A 17,616-nucleotide genomic window follows, 5' to 3' on the forward strand; every position below is an offset into this window, starting at 1 on the left:
CTGAATAACCCCTGATCCCTGATCCGAACTCGGCCTTCAAGTAACCCCTAATTGAGTAACTCGAGTAACCACGCCCACATGGTGTAACTAGCTAGACATAAAAATTGGTAAGTCTTGTATGTGGCTAGCCACACGTGTGGCCACATTGGGTTATAAGAGAAATCTTTATTTATATGTATGAGTAACTTATTTTTTCATAAGAGTAAGGAGTAACCCCATGTTGTCCATAAAAGTAACAAAAATTTATTATAAAAGTGAACTCAAGTAATAATTTAGAAATAAGTAATCCTATTTGTTTATTCAAGTAACCCCTATTCTTTTGTTTTAAAACATGAAAAAATAATTCCATTTATTTAAGAGAGTAACCCTTTTTTCTCATTTTGATAACCTACATACGTGATACGTTAAGATAACTCCATTTGTTCATCACCGTAAGCCTCTATTACTTAATTAATTGTCTTATATGTGATTATATGAAATGGCTACACCGTGTGGCGCAGCCCACATACAGACTTTGCGATAAAAATGTGTAAATTAAATTTTAAGAAGACGGTTTGTCATTTCCATTAGCGTTTCCTGTTATACGGAGTATTTGCATAGGAGTAGGTTAGTAGGTGGTCGCTTTTTCTTCCATTTCCCTATAAAAATAAGAAAAATAAATCATTAAATGTTGATTATTTAGAAAGGAGGTGAAGTTAATTACATTATGTCAGAAATCAGTTACTGTTAAATGTATCATACGTCCATACTACCTTGATATGGACAAACTGCAAATTGTCAGTTGTGCAGTAATCATCAATTCTCTGTATATCGGTGGGATGGAAATACAGGAAAATACAAACTAAATATTTTAACAGTTCAATGAAGCTTTAATTGCCCAGATTTCATTATAACTATAACAATATCATCCAAATATAACTGTTACTTACGTACCTATGATATAATCTAAATCGAATACCATACCATAACGACACTTTGAGAGTTCGTAATTTCCTACTGAAGCAATTCAAATTTCTTGACTGGTTCATAGGGTACAATGCAAGTTATAATTTTAAACTAACAAGTCTAATTAAGTTAGAATTATAGTTTAATATACTCCAGTGTATAATGAAAATTCCAAAAAGGAGCAAAGGATACTTGAACAGGAGAAAGGTGACCAAGTATAAGGCGAAAGAACAGATCTCAACATGACGCTGTTTTATGCTGTAAAATCTCTTTTACCTCAATCCCTATACAACACCTCGTTGACTTGTTTCACTCTTCTTTCTCTCTTTTCCCATTTCTTTACTGTACTTTTTTTTTTTTTTTAACAGATTGATCTTCAGCTAGAGCTGTACATCGGTTCAAAACAGGATCGGATCTGATCTGGAACTGAATGGACCGAGACTTGAATCATTGATTTTTAAGGATCGGAGATCGGACCTGAATCAACAGGTTCGGTTCCAGGTCCTGTTCGGGTTTGGACCTGAATAGACCTAATTATAAATTTATTCCGTTTTTTGTATTAAATAAAAAGCCTGTCGGACCTGTTAAATTTTTTTAAAAAAAGCAACTTCACCGGTTTCAGGTTCGGGCGCGAAAAATCTGGATTTTACCCGAACCGGACCTGACCTGAAACTCGAAATCACGGTTTTTTAAGGATCAGGACCGGACCTGAATTCACCAGTGCTGTCCAAACAGCTCCGATTTAGGTCGGTTTTCAAGTTCAGGCGTGCACCCCTATCTTCAGTTGCCAGTGATCTCATCTCTTTTTCCTTTTCCACCTCACTATAAAAATTATCCATCCACATACTTTGTATACCTTCCGTTTCATAATAATTGCAATACTTTAACTTATATATATGTCAATGTATAACTTTGATCATTAATATTATCAAGAAATATAAAAACTTGATCTATTGAAAATATACATAGACTAATCTAAAAATATTTTATACGGTAATATATGTTTTTTATATATTGATAAAAAAATATAGTCAAAGTATGTACTCCGAATATAAATAATGCAAAAATCTAAGTGTTGCTCGAATGGACCTTGGCATATGAATAATGTAAAAGTAAAAGTTTTCTTATATAGACGGACAAGCCTTTTATTTTTTTTATTTGTATTAAGATAATTACTACTAAAACTACTACATAATTTATAAAACCAAGCCAAACCTGGCCAAGGAGGTATCCTCTTTTGTGTTTAAAGGAGTGATGAAACATTTTCCCTATGCACATATGCTAATGTAAAATTTTAACTGATAGTATTTTAATTATCATTAATTAAAAATTATAATAATTGAATATTTATAAACTATTCATTAAGACGATTCCAACATATATACACAAGAGTATATTTATTTTTATAAATAAATTATAACGTAAGTCAAAGTTAATTAGATGAGTACTTCAAAAAGTCAAAACGTTTTATTTATTTAACACGAAGGGGGTATTTTAGATCTCTTGCAATAGTTTCACTACACAATTATAAGTAACCTCAATTATTCCACTTCCGTTAGTTATTTTTTATTTTTTTATTTGCAACATTTAATTACCATAGAGGGAAGCTACACATTGCATGAAACAAGATTTTTTTTTCCCCTTTTTGGAGAGGTCATTTATCTTTATTTCTTTACTCATTGCATGCATGTCTATTTCTTTCTCTTTATTCAACTCTCACTAACAAATTTTGTCTACGAATACGTGGTGAAAAGTTGAAAACAAAAGTAACATTTGTAATCATATATTTATAATAATTATAAAAGATAATAATAAATAATCCCAAATTATTCGTTACAGAGTATTTGCTTTAAAAATATTGGGTACAAATTACAAGTTAGTGTTATATTTGCACATTTATCGAGGCATAACTTTAATCATCAACATCTTTAATTAGAGGTTAGTAAAAATTATGAAAAAATTAATTCATAAAAATAAACATTATGACAAATCTAACAACATATTATATGATCATATTAATATTTTATATATTGATAAAAAAAAACAATTAAGTCAATAATGACATACTCCCTCCGTCCCTTATGGACAATTTTCACGGAAATTAATAAATATAAATAAGAAGTAATAAAAGTATATTGGAAAGATAAATTTATATTAGATATGCAAAAAAATAAAGAGAGAAAGTAATAAAAGTACATGAAAAAACAAATTTTACAGGAAAAAGTTAAATTTACACAAATATTATTGCAAATTGGAGGAAATTTTGATAAATAATTAATATTAATGATTGTTGAAAAATATAAAGAGGATGAACATTTTGAGACTAAAATTTAGGAAAATAGAATTATGAATAAAGAAAGGAAAAAGTATGATTAATGAAAAATCCTAACTCTAACTAAAAAAAAAAAAAAAAAAAAACACGGAGGGAGTAAAAGTTGTACTCAAACTCTCAAAATACTTTGTATAAAAGTCAAACTATAGTCAAAACTCAAAATACTTAGTTATCCACTTCTTTATAACAAAAAGAAAAATAAAACACTTGAATTTACTAGTTACCGCTACAGAGTACAGTAATTTACCAAGTAACCCGTAAAATATAAGCATAAAACCTCCAGCTATGAGTTACTTTAATTTAATAAATCCACTCATCTCCTCCTCATAAGGTCTGAGCCTAAAGATACATCTCACTTCCCCCTCTTCTCTTCTTCTCTACCTAGCTCAACTCATCTTTTTCAAGCTTTTCAACATACAACCAAAACCAAATAAAACAACACACTAAAATTTTATTAATGATATACCCCAAAAGTTGATCCTCCTTAAACTTTTGTCATCTTTTACACCATACTAATCACAGAAAATATCAAAACTATTACGAATTGAATACTTACTTCCTATAACAACCCAACAATGGTTACCGGATGGCGAAGAGCCTTCTGCACTTCCATCCCCAAAGACCATGAATCCTCCGACAACAATAATAATGACATTAACAATACTCGAAGCCCCAAGTTGGGTTTCTCTAAGTTTACATTTTTCTCATCCTCTTCATCTCCGTCAACTCCTCGCCCACAAACACCTAAAACACCCACTACTCTCCGGTGTAAAACCGTGTTCGAAGAAACCTCTCCGAAGCTTCATTGCAAAACTAACACCCCTTCTTCCCCTCATTCTCCTTCTACTTTCTCTCTGCTCCTTAAAAACTCCCTCCGCATTTCCAAGATGACTCGATGCGGTGTTTGTCTTCATAATGTTAAAAGCGGACAGGGGACGGCTATCTTCACGGCGGAATGCTCGCATTCTTTCCATTTCCCATGTATTACTGCTTTGGCGATCAAGAATGGGAGCTCTGATCCTGCTGCTTTACTGTGCTGCCCTCTTTGCGGATCTCAGTGGAAGGAAGGTCCGTTTCTAGGAATGCCCCAGCCTGTTAAAAAATCAATTCCAAGCGAACTCCGTCTCTACGACGACGACGAGCCACTCGTAACACATGTTTCCTCAATCCAATTCAATCCCATACCCGAATCGGAGGAAGAAAATGAAGATTACAATAATACAGATGATGAGTTCCCGGGTTTTTTCTCCAACCCGGCAACTCCTCGGCCTCAAATTGCTGATAACAGTAGCAAAGGAGTAAAGGTCACAATCTCCCCCGAATCAGCGGTGATCGCCGTGGGACGGAGTTACGAGACTTACGCGGTGCTACTCACCGTGAAAGCTCCTCCGTTCCAGGCGAGGATTCGCCGTCCATCGGTCGATGTAGTGGTGGTGATTGACATCGGCGGTGAAATGAATGCCGGTAAATTACACGCTCTAAAAAGAGGAATGAGAGCAATGATTTCTTCCCTGTCTTCTAATGACCGCCTCTCAATGGTGGTATTTTCATCTACTTCAAAGCGGCTGCTTCCGCTTAGAAGGATGACTCCTTCAGGGAGGCGGTCAGCTAGGCGCATCATCGACGCCATTAACTTGGCCGCTGAAGGAGCGTGTCTTGACGACGCGCTCCGAAAGGCGGCCAAGGTAATACAAGATCGTAAGGAAAAGAATCATTTCGCTGCCATCGTATTAATGGATGGCCACAATGATGACCGGCCGATAATATCTTCGACCCGGTTTTCTGAAATTCCGGTTCATACTTTCAAGGTAAGAGAGGATTTTTCAGAGGAGAAGTTTGTTAAGTCTTTGAGTTTTTTCCTATGCGTCGTCGTTTTGGATGTACGGATTCAGTTGGGTTTAGGTTCGGGTTCAGCTGCGGCTGAAATAGTAGCGGTTTATTCGTGTACGGGTCGACCCGGATTGCTTAGCCGGGGTTCAGCGAAACTTGGGGATCTGTATAGTTCAGAGGAGAGAGAAATTCTTGTTGAGTTAAAAGTGCCGGCGAGTACAATTGGGTCCCACCACATGCTGTCCGTTAGATCGTATCACAAAGATCCGTCATCTTGTAAACAGGTGATCTACGGTGGAGAACAGTCCTTGAGCGTGCCACGTCCCCACACAATCCGATCATCGGAGCCGAAGATTCAACGGTTGAGATGTCTTTTTGTTATGACAAGGGCAGTTGCGGAAAGTAGGAGATTAGTAGCCGAGAGAAATGATTTAGTTGGAGCGGAAAGGCTTCTGGCATCGGCTCGTGCTGTGTTGAGTCAGCCGAGCTTGAAAACATCATCGGCAGAGGAGTATAGGAGGAGGGTGGAAGCCGAGCTGGCTGAAGTTAAGTGGAGACGACAAGCTCAACCGGATGAGAAGCGGCGTAGAGAGAAAGATGGAAGTGGTCGTGGTAGCGGTAGCGGTGGTGGATGTTGTGTAGTTGATGAAAAAGGGGAGCCACTTACGCCAACATCGGCTTGGAAAGCAGCTGAGCGCCTGGCTAAGGTGGCTATGATGAGGAAGAATTTGAACCGGGTTAGCGACTTGCACGGCTTCGAAGACGCTCGCTTCTGATTTTTACTTTTTTTTTTTTAATTAATTAATTTTATTTAATACTGTAGTAAGATGTTAAAAAAAAAAAAAAAAAAAAAAAAAAAAAAAAAAAAAAAAAAAGGAGGAGAGAGAAAAAAAATGTAATAAATGTAGAGAAAGACAAGGAGCACCGGACGGCTGGGGCCTTTTGGTGCATATGATTGATAAGAATTGGAGTATATGGATGGGCCCCACAAAATTATATTTTATTTTTGGCCTTTTCTTTGCATTATTTTTTCTTAGTGAAAAAGAAAAAAAAAAAAAAAAGTTGATACAAAGAATAAGTGGAAAAATAAAAGAGGGAGAGTGGAAGTGGATTTAGGCAAATTGTTCTTTTGGGATATTTAAAATTTGAGTCTGTTTTTTTGTTATTAAATTTAGATTAGAAAATGGATCTCATAATTAGGATTTGTAATCTATAAATGTATATTTATGCAGAATAGTGTCAAAACTTTTTTCTCAAAAAAAAAAAAAAAAAAAAAGAATAGTGTCAAACTTCTATTCCTAGTACTTCCATTTTATTGTTTTTATTAGCTTTCTTTGTTTGTTACCTATCAAATGGATTAAGATAATATAAAGGTGAGTAATTTTTTCGATCAAATTGATTAAGATAACACTCCATGTATCGTATAACGTAATCCGCCCTGTTGCACATTGATTAAGTAGCAAGAATAATATATTTATTAAGAAATACAAAATACAGTTTATTCTTATAATCATCTCTTGTAGACGCGTTGATCAAAATCGTTTTTATCAAACCTAAGGAAAGAAAAGGACTCAAGATTGATTAAGACAATTCAAGTTCATATTCAATTCTAATGCAAGCAGTTCATTAGTAAGAAGGGTACTCTGATCTGTCTTGACATTGACAAAGTAACATAATGGTCAATAAAAAGATGTGAAGTGGTTTTGGTTGCAGGAGTATGAATATAGTGGGAATGAAAGCATATGGCCAGAATTAACGTAAAGTTACTTGGAAGTGATTGCTAAGTGTGTGGAATAAATATAAGTGTGACTACTTTCTTTTTTTTTTTTTGTTGTTGTTGTAATCCTTCTTTTAACTAAGCAACGTTACTAGTACTTGTTGATTATAGAATAAACAATGGGGAAACACACCCCTCCTCCTCTCCATATGCTTTGAATCATTTTTGCTTTGTGTACCTTTTTTATATCTAAAATTATAAAGGACTACTTTTTATAAACAAACATAAACTTTTAATTTATACTCACTCTGTGGCTATCAGTCTATAGTCTATGGCTCTATCTAGAACTGTAGCTAGTTTCATAACTTCCACAAATTAATCAGTTTATACATAATCTGTAGGTTATAAGAGAGCTAGTAAAATGAACTTGATATTTTAAGGGAAAATTGCTATATGTTATGAGTACTTTGTATAATAAAATCCCTATGTTTATGCTATGAAGTACTCGTATTAAATATAGATTCACTATCATCTTAGATTTACTAATTCGATGCATAATGACTTTATTGTGAAAGTGGATAAGCTAGAAGCTGAAATGGATCTTGTTAGAGTTGTATCTTAATGATGTTAGCAGATTAGCTCCACATGCAAAACCCTTCATATACCTAATCTCCGAGGCAGGTCATTTCGCTTGTTTTTAACTAATCAACTAAAAAATTCAAAAATAATGGTTTAAAAAGTAAGGCACAACTCAACTATATGTCAAATGTGTTTGAATCTCATTTATAAAAGATCAGCACGAGTTCAATATGACTGTTATTGGCCAAGTTTAGGAGGACTCTGCACTTTGATGGGCTGCCGTGTGGGGGCTTATATGGCCTATATCCAACTCTAATTCTTTTTTTGACAAGGTATACAACTCTAATTCTTGTTCCCCATAATATGATATTTTGAATTTGTTAGTGTTAAGAAAATACAATAACCCTTAAATAATCAGATAATGCCAATAAGCCAGCTTTCAACTTCCATTGGCACATCCCACATGATAATATAAAGGTACAAGTCTTACTAACTATGCGTATCAATCATTGTTATGGCCCTCCATTCTGATGATAATGCTGTTGGTAGGGACGTAGGGTAGCCTTCTCCCTCCGCTAATCTTTTATTTTTATGTCCCTTTAATCTCATTTTAATCTCATCTTCCAAATTTTAACTTACATTATCTATTTCTTTCTTCGTTTTTAAGTGATACATTAATATTATACGGAGCCTACCTCTTTTTTTATCGCTCGAATTCACGTTTGACAATGTAATCTTAACTAGTTTTTAAGCTCTAATGTTACCTCGAGTCAACATATCATTACTTATTAAAATTGTACTTCGAAAGAATAATAACATCCAAAACTTCAAGGTGTAGTAGTGGTTAAGCTTTTACTGACTTCGAAGAATAATAACATCCAAACCTTCAAGGTGTAGTGCTCTTTCCGTTTTTAAATACTTGCTCCATTTCTCCATACGCGGAATTTTAGGAGAATTTAGAGAAAGTAATAAAATATGGAGGTATTGGGGTAAGGAAAAGAATAAAAAATTATAAAAAGCAAAAGTAGTTGAGAGAATTGGAGTATAGAGAATATGAAATTAATAAAATATGAGTTATGTTTGGTCCATTAGGTGAGAGAAATGAATTAAATATTGTAAAAGATTTCTAAACAAGGAAATAGAGCAAGTATTTTAAAACGGCCGAAAAAGGAAAGTGGAGCAAGTATTTAAAAACGAAGGGAGTAGTGGTTAAACTTTTACTGATAATCCCTAGTACGTAGAGGCGATGGTACATCCATTTTATTAAAAAAAAAAAGAAAAAAAAAACCGGAAAGAATATATTATAGAATTGTAATGAACATATAGTTAAATACAAGATACTAATGTTTGAAAAAAGTTGCAATTAGAGTACTGAAGTTTCAGAAGTTGCAATTAAGGTACTCAAACCTTGGTTGTAGGTAAAAATTCTGGTGGTGACCTACACCAACAGGATAATTAACTCATTTTTCTTGCTTTAAAAAAAATAAAATAAAAATAAATGCTAAGTTGTCGCCTTGAGTAAAAAAAAAAAAGTCATCATTTCCTATTGACAATGGCATAATTAATTAATAATAATAATTCAAAACCACCACTAGCCCCAGCCCCAGGCCAGCCACCTCCTGCACCACCATCGGCCCAAGCTGGCCGCTAGCACCGCCGTGCCCAAACTGCATCTCCCTTGTGCCTGTTGCTGCCCCTCCCCTACCTTCTTCAGTCACCTCTTAACCACCACAAACCTTTTTCGAAATCAAGGCATATAGGAAGGGGAAGGGGGTTGAATCAAGGCGTGGGAAGGGAAAAAATACACCATCGCAACCGCCGTAAAATTCTCCTTCATCCTGAACTTCCTACTTCCCCCACCACCACCATCCTACCCAGAATTTCTCGCTGGAAGAGGACTATTATACATATGATAACATGGAGAATTTACATGCCTCCGTCCCTAATTTACATGCCTATTTCTAACATTTATTACTCACATAATAAAGAGAAATAGACATGTAAATGAGAGACGGAGAGAGTATTTGTTTGTAATGTACATTTAACTATATATATATATATATATATATATATATATATATATATATATATATATATATATATATATATATATATATCAAGCAAAACTTGGTGGAGTTGGTGGGAGCCTGACCAACTACAAAATGCTTAGAAGTAGAGGGATTCCCTTACCTCCCCCTCTATTCTCAAACATCGACCTGCGAAGATGAGGTGGAGGTGCTGGTTCAGTAGGGTCTTTCATCTTACCTTAATTTTTTTTTTTATTATATCAGATAATTAGATTATATTATTAAATATATTGATATACTATTATAAATGTCCATGCTTACCGTGAAATGTTCTTTGTTCATTACATAATATTATCATTTTTTTTATTAATATTACGAATGTTCTTTAGATATACAAAAAGAACATATTTCCCTCTAGGTTTTCTCCTTGGGGAAAGTTTTTTTGGTTCGCTCTCGGGTTTCCCCTAGGAGGGTTTTATTAGCCTCCATTGCTAGATTTTTTTTTTGCTTTTTTTTGAAGGTTTTCCTTCACTCTTATCCTTTTTCTTTTATATCTCTTTTCTTCTGATCTCAATTGTAAATTTTTGTACGGGCTTCCACTGGTGTTTTTACCGGTGGTAAGCCCTAAAAAACTTTTTAATTGCTTTCAATAAATGGATCCTATCTTTATGGTGGTGTTTATTCAATTAGGCTTATTTCTTTTGTTTGTTCGTGTGCTAAAGATTGAAGATTTAGGGTTTCATCATCTCCGAAAATATCTAGAAGGCCATATGAGTTTTTTCACCCAAAAAACTACTCATCTGTGGATCTCAAGCCGAATTAGTGCTAACTCACAGATTGTATTGTTTTGGATGAACTTTTTTTTTATTAAGGCGATCGTTGATTGAATCTGCGATTTAATTAGTTCAGGGTGATTTATACTTGTGTTGGAATTTTAGATTTCCTAGGAATTGTTTGTAATTGCCGTTTGGCTATCTTTCATTAACGAAATCCTTTATTTCTTCTCGTAAAAATAAAAAATAAAAAAAAATAAACAAAAGAGATATTCTTTACAAAATATGTATATGCTCTTTAAAAAACAGTTATACGTTCTTTTCGCTATTAAAAGACATGATGTACAATGCTTGGTACATACACCTCTACCATAAAAGACAAACTTTTAAATAAATCGGATGTACAATATATATTGTACATCTATTATAAAGTTACCCTAAAATTAGAAAAATTACCCTAATATAAATAAAAATTACCCTAACATAAATAAAAGTTAAGAAGTATTTATGCTGTATTATTAAAAAGTTACCCAAAAATTGTAAAAGTGACCCCCGATGTACAGTAAATTACTGTACATCGAATGTATACAAAAGTTACTCACCATAAAAAGTTCATTTTACTGAAATAATCTGAGGTCATGAGATTAAATTTAGTAAAAAACATGCTATGCACCTAAACTTGTTTACCAAAGCTTTTCACATATAAGAGTAGATAATATAAGTTTTATTTAAGTATAAATTACAAAAAGTTGATGATTTGAAAGTATGTAAATTCCACATGACTCTATTTTATGTAACGTAAAAATCACACAAGATAATAAAATGAATATGTATGTGAATAATATGAATTCAAATGCTGCAATTTAAAAAAAAAAAAATGGAAGGAAGTAACTTATGTACCTAGAGTCATAGGTTGTGTCACTTTATGGAGGGAGTATAATCAAAACAATTAAAATACACATATAAAATAGGCAAATTGAATTTAATAATCTCTAACTTTTTTTTTTTTTTTAAATTCCCAAGTTTTGATTACTATATTATTGAATACAATAAGCTAAATCTTGTATGAGGCAGACTTACGTTAATTTTATATTATTGTAACACGGTCAATATAAGGGTAACTTTAACTTTTTTATGGTAACTTTAATCCATGTAATGGTAACTTTTAAATTTTAATGAACTTAATTGTATTTTAATGTATAATTTATAATAAATACATGCTATGAAGCTAACTTGACTGATCTAATAGATTTATAAATGTTTTATAAGAAATAAAATTTATATTAGGAAAATGATAACTTTTGTATGTAAAAGGGTAATTTAAAATACTTTTAGGGTAATTTGAACCCCTCTTCCAATAGCTATAACAATTTTAGGATACTGACTTTTATCATACCTAACAGGTTACCAAGCTTAATATAATAGGTCATTGAACACACGTGTCCTAATCTATTAGTAAAAAAAATAAATAAAAAGCTTAAGCACTAACTAGCCACTAGCCCACTGCCGATGGCCAAAACTCCACCCCTAAATTGACTTTTCCCCAGCCCCACCATCAGAAACTACCCCCTTTCGAAAACCACCTCCTACCCTTTCCCCCAACCTGAAAATAGCTATCCTCCCTTCCCTAACCCCTGAAAACCAACTCCTTCATTTTTTTCCATCTCGAATACCACAACTTCCCTTTTACCCCGCACAAAAATCGGCCCCCTTCTCTTTCCCCCTATTTCAAAAATCACCTGACCCCCTCCCTTCCATCCACCCCAAAATCGACCCCTCTCCCTTTTCCCCCACCTCGAAAACTAACTCCTTCCCCCTTTTCCCCTATCTCAAAAACATCTCCCCTCCCTTTCCCTTTCTTCCACCCTAAAAACCTCCTTAAAGCCTTCCCTCCACCCTTCAAAAATTCCAATCTCAGCCAACCAAAGTCACAAGATTGGGGAAGGAAATTTATATTTATCAATATCAGAAACCCGGGCTTCCTCTAGAAAACAACAAATATTTAAAAGCAATATACAAAAAAAAAATAGGAGAAATGATTTTAGCACACCAAAATTGATTAGTCCATTAACGTAAGAGTTATGTGAGAGCATAATTTTCAATGCAGGGGGCTACGGAGGTTATTGCTGGCAGCCGTAGGAGGGTTGCGTAGTAGCCTGCCTAGCACGTTTCCCACGAGGCTGGGCGCCATAACCAGGCTGCGAAAGGCCACAGTCGCGGGGAATTTGTGGTTAAGGCTGCCATACCCCACTAGTCCTTAGTTGGATGATATTTTAACAAAAGGTGCTTGGTCGTTAACAATTTAGTTATTTGTGACGCAAGTTAGCCATTTGTGGTTTGCTTGCTCCAACTTGAGGGGGAGTATTAGGAAAGATATATTTATATATAATTATCTTATTGTATTAGGGTTTGGTTGGGCCCTATATATCTTAGGTAACCTATATATACGCTTGTGCATAATAGATGAAGGCTAAGCTATTTACTCCCAATCATGCCTCTCTTCCCTAAACTTAACAGTTCTCACATATAGGGGTGTGCCTAAACCAATTATTGATGCGTTTAAATCAATTTCCAAAAAATTGAACGGACTTGGCTTATGGTCGAAAGTTGAATGACGTCGAGCACTCATTGGTAAAATCCTGCATAGCCACATAGTGTCTCGGTCTTCGAAGGGGCATGTCCGTACTGTAGATGATAACGAACATATCATATGGAATTTATGTGGAAATGACTAGAAAAGGACATGATTATTAATGGGACACCAAATATAAATGATGTGATAAGGAAATCAAATGAGAATGGAGTCCATACTTCAATTAATGTTATACCTAACTACAATTTGAAATACAGTGTCGTTTTCAAAGAGAAATCATTTCGGTCTTGAGTAAGACGACTAATTTCATTTTAATTCTCATACTATTTCACCAATTTTTATGATGGTTGCTGCCTATGGCGGATTTATGGACGAAAATCAGGTGTTTGTTGTTTCAAAAAATAAAATAAAATTAGGAGATAAAACTGAATAAATTTAAGTAAATAAATTATAAATTAAATCGGTTTAATTACATGTAACTTATCATATGAATATATGATTGTAATTTAATATTAACAATTTAGAAAATGTATTAATTGATATACAACTCATGATCGGCTACTCAGCTAAAATCATTAACCTTGCATTAAAGTCGAGCATTTCTCTTGCTAAGAATTTAGAATTAATGATTGAAATAATCACTACAAAATCCATACTTGATCACATCCATTTCGATTATGGGGATAGAGATAATCACTACAAAATCCATACTTGATCACATCCATTTCGATTATGAGGCTCTTTATATGTAAAGTATTTTCAGGGGTACCATGCGCATGGTACACCCACCTGTATCAATCAACGATTGCCTTCTTGCGTTAATTTTACAAAGGTCACAATAATTTCTTGTCTTTTATGAGTTTTGCAAGAATGAAGGGATTGCTTGACATGTCACATAGCATCCTAGGAAACAACACAGCAGTTCGAATGCATGCTCTCTATGATGGGCTAGTAAGAAGAAGAAAAAAACAATCATTAAACCGCCTCTAAGAAGCTAGAAGAAAGCCAACACTCACATTCAGCAAATGAATCATAATCACAATAACAAAATTATGTAGATGCTTAATTATATTTAAGCATTCATATTAGCATTTTGTATTGACGTATCCAATATACACAATGTATAAATTATTGGATGGAGTGACATCTTTCTAGAGAAAGAGAATGGTGAAGCGTGACACATATATAATTAATTAAAATTGTTTTTTAATACTCATCCTCAAGATTATTGGATGGAGTACGACGGACTATGGAGTATATGGAAAAATACTAGTTTCATAATCTTATTAATTTACTTTGCAACTCGTTCTCAAGACATGCAATTTTAGAGGGTGATTAGTGACGGTAATTAAACACTTTAATGAAATTTTGAACATGTGGAATAACGCGCTGAATGGTTTGATGTTTTGAGTTTAAATTATTTTAATTAATTCGTCCGTTTACATTATTTTATCTCTTTTTTTTTTTATTTTTTTTATAAAAATGCGAGTAAAGAAAGCATATAGGACTGGTTATGATGATTTCATAGTGGAGGTGGATGGGTCCTGGGATAAAAAGACCTCAAAAGCAGGGGTTGGATGGGCAGTGGTAGGGAATAACTCGGCTAACTTGATAAATGAAGGAGGTCTTAGTGGAGCAGCTTCATCGGCTCTACAGTGTGAAGCATGGGCATGCCTGGAAGCAATGAAATGGACAAGAACACAGGGGAAAAATGGTATTCTTTTGCTTTCTGACTCCATCTCCCTACTTAATAACTTACAGGATAGCATGTGTAAGGATGTTAAGATTACCTGTTTGGTTAGGGAGATTAAGGAAATAGGGGCAACATTCCGAAGATGTGCAGTCTTAAAGGTCCCGAGAGAACAGGTGAAGAGGGCAGACGGCATAGCTAGGAAATGTCGTCTTACCTTGTCTAGTTTATATTAGTTTTTAGTTCCTTTGCTTTTGTCAAAAAAAAAAAAAAAAAAAAAAAAAGAAGATTCACTATTTTGCCCTTGTGAGGCATTTTTCATGGTGAGGCATCAGGAGTTAGGACTTCCCCAAGAAGTTAGCACGTATAATTATAATACAAAAAAAAGTACTTAATTAGTTCTCATTTTTACAACTCTTTGATCACTTATATAATCGAAAGAATTTTGGGATCCCAAAGTATCTTACGATGATTATCTAGTAGTACTTATTGTGCTAATTAATTTCAATTAAATTTTAATTGTAAAACTAGTAATCCACTGCTCGAGAAAGAACCCATGCAAGGCAATTGACAAATTAAATTGAAGGCTTGATATGAGCATTGTTTTAGCAACACGCATAATAAAACTGTTGAACCCTTTAAGGAAGTAGACTTCTCTTCTTTTTTCTTTGTATTACAGTTCGAAAAAGTAATACAGTAATTTGAAGGTCTTTTAAGGTTGAAAATAGGCTTTTTGGATGGAACATTGTTGGTATTAGCAAAATATACATATGAATTTTTCTTACAAGTTTCTTCCTCGGTCTCATCTGTAACAAAAAGAATGACGTAGCTACTTGCAATATAATGTGTTTCATAGCTACTAGCTCACTAGTGTGTGTTATATTCACCAGATTTTCACTAATTTGAACTTATTTTAACTTATCATAACTTATCTGAACTTATTAAACCTTATTAAAACTTATTTTAGTTGTAATTTGTACTTGGGTAACCTTTATCAGAACTTATTAAACCTGAACTGAACTTATCAGAATTTAACCGAACTTATCTGAACTTATTATTCAATACTCATATACTACCCTCATTACTAAATACTTGCTACTTTGTCAATGTATATATTTGACCATAAATATATGCAAATTTGTATTACTAAATTTTTTAACAAAGTTTAATATTTAAACAACATGTTTTACAATTATATTTGTTATAAATATGTGTTATGAAAGTATGGTCAAATTTATTGTTGTATAAATATAAGGGGGAAATGTTAACTTGTTGCAGGTATTCGTAGCATAGCAAATACTCGGTAAATAAATTGAATAACGAATAGTTTTTTTTTTTTGTTAATTACAACTATCACCACATAGTCAATCATATAACTATAGGATCAAAATATTGTTTGACCATTAATATGTAACTATATTATGGAATCAAATTTCACATAAATCATTTTCCCTTGTAACTTCTACATAATACGGAGTATATTTTAAGGGGGTTTAATTTGCAAGTGGTAACTTGTAAGGAATGTGTTTTAAAAAAAAATTCTTAATACCATTTGTTTGATTTGATTGTGGAAGGAAGTGTTTTCTTTTATTTGATATATAAAACTATCGATGTGAGCCCCTCTACCTTACAAGTTTGAAGTATTTGTTTAGCCAATTCTAAACCCATAAATTATACCTTGATTCCGTGAACTAGACACCCCCTAATTATATACTTGTAATTCTTTATAATGTTAAATGGTTAATCCATCCAATAAGCGGGGTGGTTTAAAACAAGCTATACTTCACTTTCGGAGCCGTCAATGAAAAACTTTAGCTAAATTTGCGCATTTCTTTTTATCACAAGGGTAATGCTATTATTATTTTTTTAGGTGAATTGAGTTGAAGGGAGTTGTATTTCTCTAAAGTGCATTTTAATTTTGATGGTACTATTTGGTACCTTTATATTATTGTACTTGGAATCCCGAAAAAGAAGTGAACAAAAAGAAGAAATAAATCCCACTAACTTATTACCACCAAAATTAGCCATTAAAAGTTAAACCAATGCAAATGGCCCAGGAAAAAAGGGCATATTTATGTCTTAATCCTTTACCTTCTCAAAGTTCAATGCATATATTCTATTATTTGGATAAGGACACTCACTACATCTATCAAATCTTACTCTACCAATACATGTTTTCTGGTATTATTATTGCATTTTCTATAGTCTTTTAATTTTCCAAGGTCTTTTCACACTTTATATAATATAATCGGATACATAAGTGAGCTTAGTTGGTATTGGTAATAGAATAATTTGAATTTTTTCATGATATCAGCAAAGATTATTTTTGTGTTAAAAAATGATACAATCAATTGTCGTCACATCAGTTTATTGGGTTATTTGAGGTTTTTTTCAAATAAAGTTGGTTCACTATCGAGTTATTTTTCAATCTAACATTGTAGGCCTTTTTATCCGTCAAAGATGATATGGCTACAATATGGCCTGGTTTCTTTCAATTTTTTTTTTTTCAATCCGAACAGTCATGCAAGGATGAAGAAGACTTATAATTCGAGGAAAGATGCAAAATCGTTGAATTAAGATTATTTAGAATTTCATTTCAATACTAGTCGAAACTAACTAACCAATTTATTCACATAATCACATAAGATTTAATTCTATAGACCATGAAAGGAGAAAAACATAATAATTGCAAGATTTGTGGTTAATCATCATTCATAATATATCTTAAAAACGATAATAGGGAATGTGGTTTCTACACTGGCACCGATTTAATAGGTAGGGCCACTTGAAGATGATGGGTTTAATTTGAAATGGTACTTCCCAAACTTTGATCATCAGATGAGAAAGAGTTTGCGGTTTGGCATCTTTTCAGCTCTTATTTGTTCTTTTTTCACTGCTTTATAAATGTACGGAGTACTTTTTGTTTTCAATAATTACAATGCATAAACCAAGTCCAGTACTTTAATACAGAGTACTGGCCTATATTGGCTCTTTGCAATCAATGCAGCATTGATGCGTCAATAATGGGCCAAAAACCTCACTGTGGGATCGATTTGATTTGATGAGGCTTACAGTTTACCAAATACGCCTTCAATTTGAAACTAGTAACGCAACAATTAAGCCTTTCTTA

At 33.4% G+C, this 17,616-nt stretch overlaps 1 protein-coding gene and 1 pseudogene across 1 annotated transcript; both read left to right on the forward strand.

Annotated features, from left to right (window-relative positions):
* The first annotated feature begins 3,592 nt into the window (after positions 1–3,592).
* LOC145582613 (E3 ubiquitin-protein ligase WAVH1 pseudogene) lies at positions 3,593–6,355 on the forward strand (annotated as a pseudogene).
* A 7,923-nt stretch (positions 6,356–14,278) lies between these two features.
* Positions 14,279–14,722, forward strand: LOC145583423 (uncharacterized). The gene has a single exon (XM_081640665.1). The coding sequence runs from the start codon at positions 14,279–14,281 to the stop codon at positions 14,720–14,722; it is 444 nt and encodes a 147-aa protein (XP_081496791.1).
* Positions 14,723–17,616: the final 2,894 nt, after the last annotated feature.

The sequence above is a fragment of the Chenopodium album genome, chromosome 15 (assembly GCF_948465745.1).
Source record: "Chenopodium album chromosome 15, dcCheAlbu1.1, whole genome shotgun sequence".
Lineage (NCBI taxonomy): Eukaryota > Viridiplantae > Streptophyta > Magnoliopsida > Caryophyllales > Amaranthaceae > Chenopodium > Chenopodium album.

What these genes read in the sequence shown, in the direction of transcription:
- LOC145583423 (XM_081640665.1), top strand. Translation starts at nt 14,279, where the DNA reads ATGCGAGTAAAGAAAGCATATAGGACTGGTTATGATGATTTCATAGTG.